We start from the raw sequence: 9,551 nt of genomic DNA on the forward strand, positions 1-9,551 counted from the left end.
ATAGTTATGTAGCATCAGTCTAAGCATTCTTCATTCTATTATTCTGAGGGGTGTGTGTGTGTGTGTGTGTGTGTGTGTGTGTGTGTGTGTGTGTGTGTGTGTGTGTGTGTGTGCGTGTCTTTCATTTATGACGTTTATTCCTATTCCTGTTTGGTGAGTTCAGTTTCTTTTTTTTTTTTTTTAAGGCTGCCAAAGGAAAGATAACTGAAAAGAAAAGTGCACAGTGCTCATTGGTCACACAAGGTAAGACATCACTGCAACTTTGTGCAATATGTTTGTCCTATGAATTACCTTTTTTTCCTTATTAATTGATCTGATGGCGCCTACATAATACTTGTCAGTGAAAGTGCTGTGTCAGGTTCAGGGGTTAGTGAGAGTTTAATTAGTAATGTTTTCAAACTACTTTATAACTTTGATATAACTGTTACATTTTAAAGTTATATTACAGTAATGCATTATACTGATTTTCTTGAAATAATAACTAGTTAGAGTGCAGCAGTGTTGCATTTTAACTCTCATGAAAAAACTGAATAAATATGATAAGTGTTGGCCATCTCATTAATATAATCTGGAGTTCTCATTAATATAATCTGGAGTTTCTGGAGTTTAATCTTCCAATTTACAAAATATACCCAATATTTGAAATTATAATGCTGTAACTGTTGCAACTGTCAGTAATATTACAGATTTCATATGGTGAGAACATTAGTGTAGTTAATCTTCATTTCATTGCTCTTTGTTAGTGTCAGGTTCAATCCGCGGCTGGTCCAGCTTGTTTGGTGAGTTAGCATTACTAAGAATAACCTGACCTGCTGATATTTGCAATGTGCTTCAACCATTTGCTTCACGATTGTAATGATCAAAATATCAAGCAGTTATTCGAAAGCAGTATGCTGTCTGACATTCATATCTCAATGAGTGACACTCTAACGCCTCTGCTCTGCAACTGATCTTGGCATTCTCTCTCAAAGGAACGAAAAGTATGCCTCGCTGGTTCTTGTACCTTTTGCTCCTCACCTGTGCCAGAGTTGTGGCGCTGAACAAAGAGAAAGTGAAGCCTCAGAAAGTGAAGCCTCAGAAAGGGAAGATGCAGAGAGTGAAGCCTCAGACCTTGTCAAGAGGTGGATGAATCTCACATTTTACATTTGCAAAATGATCCCTGTCATCTTGGCTGCTGATTTGCCACAAATGTCACAAACATCAAGTTCTGGATTTCAATTTATGTGCTCATGAATTAAAGTGATTTGGGTAACACAGCAGAAACATGGAGGGCACTGTCCTTTCTGTTGATAGGTTGGGGAGATAATATCACTTGGGCCCAGACTTATGAAGAGGCCCTGTCAAAGATGATAGAGAGGTACGGCTTTCTAAATCATAACTTTTTAATACTAACTCAGGTACTTTAATTCTATGTATGACTATGATTTTAGAAGCAAGAATAGGAAAGTGTGAAATGTGTCAATTATTAGAGCTTCGTCCTCAATGTTGGGGCATAGCGGATGACATGTACTGCCTGAACTGTAATGAGCCAAAAAAAAAAAAAAAAAAAATCAGTCATCACATGATGGATAATATGACATATAGGTGACTCCTCAAGAGAAAATGACTGCACTTTAACATCCCTTGTTCACCTTTTGAAATAATGGCTGATGAAGGTATAGGGATGATGAATATGCTGCTCTTCAAAATGCAGTATGTGAGATGGGATATATATATATATTTTTTTTTTTGTCTCACTTATCCTACTCATAAATCAGTCAAGATGATTATGTGGCCTATACTGATAAAAACTGAGATGAGTAAAAACTGGAGAGATTCAATTACACCCTGCTTCTCTAACAAGATATAACTTGGTATATAACTTTCCCATCCAAAATGACATTTTCTGTCTCACTGTTCATTAATAATTCGGCAGCAGGGACTGAGGTTTTGTTGGCGATCAAGTTATTCCAGGCTGCAGTCACACCCACCGCTGTGCCTGTTCTGTTGTGGAGTGACTTAATGTGTTGAGTTGCCTCTCTGTGCTTATGCTTCCCACAGTCAGAAGCCTCTGATGGTCATCCATCATCAAGAAGACTGCCCGCACAGTCAAGGTACAGCAGGCATCCTGGTCCATTACACCACAAGACAATTTAATATACAATGTATATACAGTATATGCACAAATGTATATGGGGACATGTCATACAATGCCACTTTTTAAATGCACAGTTCTTGTCAGGACCATTTTCCAAAGGCTTACATTTATTGTATGTATCCATAAATATATGTCAGAGATAATTCCCACCTGATGTATGTGGTTAGATTTAGAATTAACACTGACGGTGAAAACAAGTAGTGCAGCAATAGGTGTAACCTCTTATCCAGTTCTGGGCTTGGTTTCAAAAAGGCGTGGAAGGGAGGTACTGTACCTGTAACGTGTAATGCAGATAAGTGATTTAGAGAATAGCAGTAATACAAAGTATGTGACAAGGGATTATGAATACAACAGGCGCATTCCTTAGTACTTCCTAAGCACGCTGGTAAAACTGGTTTAATACTACATTCATTAATCAAGTTCATGAGAGTGAATGACAGTCACCATCTGCAAGGCTACGTCCAGCTTTTGTCTTTGACGTCAGGTTAGAAAATAAGAGCAGAGTATTTTCTTTTGCCTTTTGTTTTTACTACATATTATGACTACTTGGTCATACTCAACATGATTGTGAACTGCCTAAAACCTTGACATGAATACTATTCGAGGACAATGCACATCACTTGGGTTTTGAATATTGTATATCTTATTACACTGTCCTGATCTCTGCAGCACACTGCAAGGACACCTGGTCACAAAATTCACAAAAGTCATCTATTTTCTTCAAATGTCTCTTATATGAGGGCTCTAAATTGGGGGAGAAAATGGAGCACAGACCAGAAGTGAAAGAACTCCATTTGAGAGAATAATTGAAAACACCTCACCACATTTTGAGACTCTAGCTCTGCTCCTTTTTCAATTTTTTTGCAGCAAGTATGAATTTATTTCCTTTGTAGAAGCCTCTAGATCTCAGTTTTGGTAATGAAACTAAACCGAATCATTTTCCACAGCACTGAAGAAGGTGTTTGCTGTTTCCAAATCCATCCAGAAAATGGCTAAAGAGGATTTCATCATGCTCAACCTGGTGGTAACTAAACATTCATTACATGTGTAGAATTCGTATTCTGTTTAATATATATACACGCCCAGTGCAATATGTGCAATTTTTGAAACTGCAGCATGGAGCAATAGCAGATCCAAAAGTCTGAGCATGTGCATGATTTAAAGGGCAAGGCTAATAAAGATCACAGATTGGATGCATGCTCTCTTGGTGGCTCTCTTGAAACTAGTGTAGAATAGAATATTTATCAGTGTATGTATGCATTACTGTTCAGCATTATGTAAATGGATATACAGTGTAAACAGGTAAATTATTTTTTCTGCTGTTATTAATACTGATAATTGACTACCTTTGCTTTAAGGATTGATCATATCATATCATATTGTTTCTTACAGCATGAGACCATAGATAAGAACCTGGCTCCTGATGGCAACTATGTTCCCAGGATCCTCTTTGTTGGTACTTATTACTCCATTCACCTTATTTTGAAATTTATTTATCCAGTTTCATTCCATTAATATTGTTTGTAGCCAGTGCAAAAGAGCTCCAATAATCACTACTGAAATTCTGATCAGACTAGGTTAACTGCAAAAGATTTGTACTTTTTTCTCTCTTTCCTTTTCTCCTTGGAGTATCATGGGGTTTTATGCAGATGCAAGCTGTCACCTGTCAGTGATTTTACAGAGGAGTAAAATTACTTTCAGTTGCTTTGCTGTGAATATCATAACTTTCTGTGCCAATGTAACAAAATGGCCTTTTGTGAAATCAGAGCTTCTCAAAAATAACTAAATCTGCATCCTTCATTGTGAGTGAGCCAGAGACTGCCATGAACAGGCTGCCACCACAATCTTCCTTTTTAATATACTGCTTCCTTTATTGTTTAAAATTGCAAGTTTTGACATGGAAATGCATCAGTGAAGTGAGCACCGTGCATTAGAAGAAGATTGCAGTGGCAGTCTGTTGGGAGTTGCTGTCTTCCTCACTTTGTGGGATATTTCATGCATAAATAAATAAAAAAAAGTGTTTGAAAACAGCATTTGGGCTACAGGTCTGATTCACCCAGCAGTCCCCATATTGGATCCTTTTGGGACAATCAGTAATATTGCAGTATTATTTATTTTTTACTTGCACAAGGATTCATGAATGATAGCCTCGACAGACAGAGTGTAGAAGAGCAGTGGAGGAATAAAGGCTGACAGACTTATTACTTATGCATCCTTAATGATGGTGCTGGAAGGTCAGGGGAAACGGGGCCCAGAGACTCTTTCTGTTGCTCAGTCCTGAGTAATGGCTGTTTTTTGAGCAGCAAGGACTAGGTGGTATGGGCTCTTTCCATAACTGACACCTGTCTGTCTCTTTCACCCCCCCCAACCTTCTCTCTCGCTCTCCCAATTTTCTCTTTTCTATCCAAATTTCAGTTTCACTTGCTTCCATAACATGGGGGCTAAGCAGAAACAAGCAGTTTGTAAAATGTAAAACGACAGCATCACACACTCGACACTGAAACCGTATTGATTTTTGAAGGTAATTGTATTTCCCTTGCACTCTCTGTCATATCATGTTGCAGATCCATCCATGACTGTGCGAACAGATATTATAGGAAGGTACAGCAACCATCTCTACACCTATGAACCCAAGGATTTGGTGTTATGTGAGTGGCCATTCACTATCTCTAATGAGGGCTTAGGAGAGAGAGGGAATGAGGAATATACAGACAGACAGCAGCTCTAAGACAGGCCAAACCATCACTGTTACTTATTCATTTGGCCTCATCCTCTTCCCTCACTATTTGGGGAAAGTTGGCAAACTTTTTGTGTGAGAGGACTGACAGAAAGGGGATGGTGGGTCTCATATTGACGTTAACAAGGGAGCTTTAGAGGTTGTAGAGGGATAGGTTTCAGCAGGAGATAGAGCGGGCAGCTGAGGAGGTGGGAGAACACGGAGCATCTGTAGGTGTTAAGCTTGGCAGCTGCGGTGACTCATGCGTACATTTTTAGAAATAACGTGGTATTTTTGACACTTACTTGTCTAATTTGTAGACTGGAGATTTATTTTTACAAACAGAGGGCAGACATAATCTTTTTGGTTGAATTTGTGTCTTCTCTGAACAACTTTTACCTCTACTTCTTAGTCAAGTTTTACTTTTTTGAAGTCCAGCTGTGAGTCCAGCATCGAAGGCATTACTTTTTCAGATTAGGCATTAACAAAACATGAGACTGACGGAGCACGATTCTATACTGCACACTGCACCATCCAAAACAGCTGAGAGGTTAGCCTCCCAGTAAGCCAGTTTTTAAGGTGTAAACAAAACTGTTGCGATCATTAGAATTTTCACATAAAAACAAGCAGTGTTTTTGTTCAATCTGAGGAGAAAGGTTATTCCCACAGCACACTTCGAAAAGCCTTACAACACGCCAACTCCACGCCTAGATCTGACCTTCTGTCCAGCAAAGAAATAACAAGAGCTCAGCTGATGAGCCATTGCTGTTTCCCAGTGGACTACATTCATTATGCTGGTAAAATTAAGAGCATAACTAATAAGTGCTGGACTGTATCTTTGTTTTAATTCAGGAGGACTCCCACAATAAGATATGAGAACAAGAAAAAAACACTTGGCTTTAAATTCTAGTGGAGATCCCATGGTTTCAAAGATACCAAATATGTGCTGCTGGATTAGTGGGAACTGTATAAATCGATGCACAAGATATTTAGATATTTTCTATTTGATGTAATAGTGCAGCCAGAAAACAATGATATCTTGGGTTTGAATATTTCACTCAATATAAGCATCATGCAGCTTCAGTGATGCAACTAGCAGATATAGAATATGGAAGTAAAACAGTGTGAGAAAAAAAAAAAAAAACATTTTCTCTAACTTTGAAGCCGTTTAAGGAGATTCATATTTAAATAATAATTTTTCAGTGAGCATGCATGTGATATTATTTCCTTGTATTTTACCTATATGAGCTGTATGAGCTGTTTTGTATCTAGTCTCTAAATTTTTAATTTTGGATGTGCTGCCTCTCGCTTTTCAGAGTTTTTTTCCCATTGATTTTGCTGTCTTGTGGTTTAACTCTCTTCCCACAAGCATCCAGCTGTAGATGTGGGTTATTTCTCCATACACACTGACTAAATTAAACCCAGCCTTAATGATATTAGGTATGTTCTCTCTTAGATCTCTCTCTGGGCTTCAGTCTTCAATCTAGCCTGAAAAACACTGCAGCTCTGCCTCCAAAAAATGTTTGTGAAACACCAAGGTGCATCAAATTTAGGACAGCGTTATATGTGCTAATAGCTGCCTGTGTTGAAAGAATACTCCAGTGGTTTGGGCAAATAACCCTTTTCCATCTTACCCAGACCATTTTCACCCAGTGGTTTGATTCCTATGGCCAGCATTTTGTGTTAGCTTAGCATAATGAATTGAAGTCGATGGGAGTCATTAGCCTGGCCTTGTCAAAATGAAAAAAAAAAAAAAAAAAAAATCAACCTCACCTTCAAGCAGAGAGGAGGAACCATTCAGTGAAATCACCTGGTGGAGTTTTTGGTTGTAATGAAAACTTGCAGCCTCTCGGCCCTCCATGGCACCAGTTTGACATCCCTGCTAAAAGGTTTATTTTTTCACTTTGACAAAGCCAGGCTAATGACTCCTATAGACTTCAAGTCTTTATGCTAAGCTAGCAGGCAATGCTACCCATAGGAACCAAACCACTGGACGCACAGGGGTGAAAATGATATTGAACATCTTGTCTCTGGGTACAATGAAAAAAGGCTATTTTGCTCAAAATGTTGGAGTATTCCTTTAACACAATAAATGTAGGTCAAGCACTGGTTGGAGCACAGAGGCACAACGAGCACCCTGAGGCGACAACAAGGTGCACCTGGAGCTTGTTATCCCTCTCCTGCATAGTTCATAGGCCAGTCCTTTGTCATGAGGCACAAGACCGAGGGCATCAAGATGGTTGCAGTGGCTGCTGATGTAACTAATGACAGTTCATTGGCTGATTCCTATCTCATCACCGATGTCATGCAGTTTTAGTTCTATAAGTGCTGTAATTGAGCGACAAATTGTCAGACACAGAATTATTGTTATTATCTTCTATTCTGATATTCTAATTCTCTGTGTTTCAACAGTGGCCTCAAACATGAGGAAAGCCAAGGCCCTCCTGCACACTGAACTCTAACATGGATGACCTGTGATGTCAGTGCACCCCTAAGACACCCTGCGCTGCTGGTGCCAGGTTCCAGCACTGAAACATTTACCAAATGATTCATATTTCAATAAAATCAAAATAAATTAATTAAAATGAAAGGGCCTTTAAAGTTTTCTTTTTTTAAATTTCAATATAAGATAGAAAGGGAAGAACAAGGGAGACAGAGGGGAATGATATGCGACAAAGTAATGATCCTTCAAAGTCTTGTTTTCTTTTGATGAGACTGTTTATATTTGAATTTTAAAAAAAAAAGGATCTTTTTAGTGTGTGTAGAGTGTGTGTAAGCATAAGCAGAGAGAACTTGAGTCTGGGCATCAAAAGAGCTGAAACCCACGTGAAAAGTAATATCATCTTACACTGCCTCATGGGATTCTCTGAATTTCACTATGAAAACTTTGAAATCTTTGAACTCATCAGTCGGCTGTTGCTGCCTTTACAAATGTTGTCAGGAACAGGAGTCTGCTGAGTTTCTGTGTGGGCTCTCCTCTTTATCTAACCACATGGAAAGAATTCAAATAAGCTCGCTGAAGTCCAACCAAGAAACTTTGCTGGAATTTCAATGAAAACTGTGACAGACAGTGGTGGTGTGTGTTTCTAACACTAGGTGGCAGTATAACACAGATGCCCTGTCATTAAAGGACTTAACAACCCGGTCTATGAGTCTTTCAACCTAAAACTCCTATTTTCAATTATAAATGGATATTACACATTTTCATTATATCGGCATCTGGTAGATTAAATAAACAAGTTTGATCAATAGCAATTCATATCACACATAACCCAGACTGTGCAATACAAGTACATATAACATACTTACATAACTGGTTTGTATTTGTAATGCATGCCGTACTGAGCATTTAATCCACAATTCACTGGCATTGTATAGAGTATAATAAATATACCTCTATATATTATTTTGTGTGATCATCTAACATCCATCATAAAGACAAGCTCTTCTTTTTGTCAAGCTGACAGCAGCACATGTAACAGATGCTATTTCTTGGACAAATTTCCAAAGAATGGAGAGTCTGATCTCTCTCTTAGGCTGTTTTTCTGTTTCTCTTGGAAAGTTGTACAGCAAAAAAAAAAAAAAAAAAAAAAAAAAAAAAAAAAAATTAGGCAACTGTGGCCAAGACAGAATCATCTGTATGGCTCAGATGCAGGTTTCAGCTGTATCTATAGGATTAATGAGCTGTTTGTTTGTTGGCATGGGCGAGTATGCCATGGTGAGCATCCTTGTGTTTTCACCTGGCTGACATTCATCAGTACAAATTAGTGTTTTATGCTTACAGCAGAGGATTGGTATATAGTACACTAAAAATATATTGCAGACAAGAAGGCATTAAGATATAATCTCAAAATTTATCTATTTGCTGTTTTAATTAGTTTTGTAAGGGAACAGAAAAAAAAACTTAAGTGCAGAGAAATGGGTTAGTAAGTATCATATCTGTGTTATATTTTTCCTTTAACATCTTCAGATGGAACTGATCAGCGAAAAATTAGTAAGTTATTCACTATTTTGTTCCCATTTTTCCTCTTTCTTAGGCAGTGTGGACGTCTGAAGCAATAGCTTGCCTGTTTTTTTTTTTTCCTCTTATACTTTTCAGTTTTCTGTCTTTGAGACAGCTCAAGATTGACCCAAGACAATTTTTCGGGAGACGCTTGAGATTTTCCAAACCATTTCCCCCTGCTTCTTTTCTTATGAAATAAGTTTCATAGGCTTACACTCCTGAGCTCATAACAAATGTGTTTTCTGCTCAAACTTTCCTATACCCCGGGCCCAACAATTCCCTATCTGTCTCATTGCAGTGTTGTTTCAGTGCTCTGTGAAAGAAATTTCGCTCCCCAAAATCCTTTCCAGCACTCCACGCCTCCAAAAAACTGTCATATTGCCTCAGGAATATGAAGAATTTCTACCATCACTTGAGATGTCACTGACAGCACATCAAGACATTATGTGATTCTAGTGGAAACGAAACAGAAACATAACCTTATTTACAGAAAAGACAACCTATATAAGCAGCTGATTTTTATGCTGGCATACACAGTTGAGGATTAGATTCTTCTTATCCATTATGCTCAAAAAAAAAACAAAAAAAAAAAACGACCACACACACAGAAACACACCCACACATCCATTTGCACCCATTCCAAACATTCTCGAGGTTACTTTCCAAAGACAAGGTTGTTCCAAACCTGCCCAAAG

The 9,551-nt window shown here is 38.2% G+C and overlaps 1 protein-coding gene across 1 annotated transcript; it reads left to right on the plus strand.

Annotated features, from left to right (window-relative positions):
* Positions 1–235: 235 nt before the first annotated feature.
* On the plus strand, positions 236–7,442 carry agr1 (anterior gradient 1). The gene is made up of 9 exons (XM_030080988.1): positions 236–243; positions 744–779; positions 972–1,121; positions 1,294–1,357; positions 2,041–2,093; positions 3,085–3,161; positions 3,530–3,593; positions 4,702–4,785; positions 7,266–7,442. Exons 3-9 carry the CDS (start codon positions 983–985, stop codon positions 7,313–7,315), a joined length of 531 nt encoding a protein of 176 aa, XP_029936848.1. The 5' UTR covers positions 236–243; positions 744–779; positions 972–982; the 3' UTR covers positions 7,316–7,442.
* Positions 7,443–9,551: the final 2,109 nt, after the last annotated feature.

This window comes from Myripristis murdjan, chromosome 21 (assembly GCF_902150065.1).
Source record: "Myripristis murdjan chromosome 21, fMyrMur1.1, whole genome shotgun sequence".
In the NCBI taxonomy this organism is placed as follows: domain Eukaryota; kingdom Metazoa; phylum Chordata; class Actinopteri; order Holocentriformes; family Holocentridae; genus Myripristis; species Myripristis murdjan.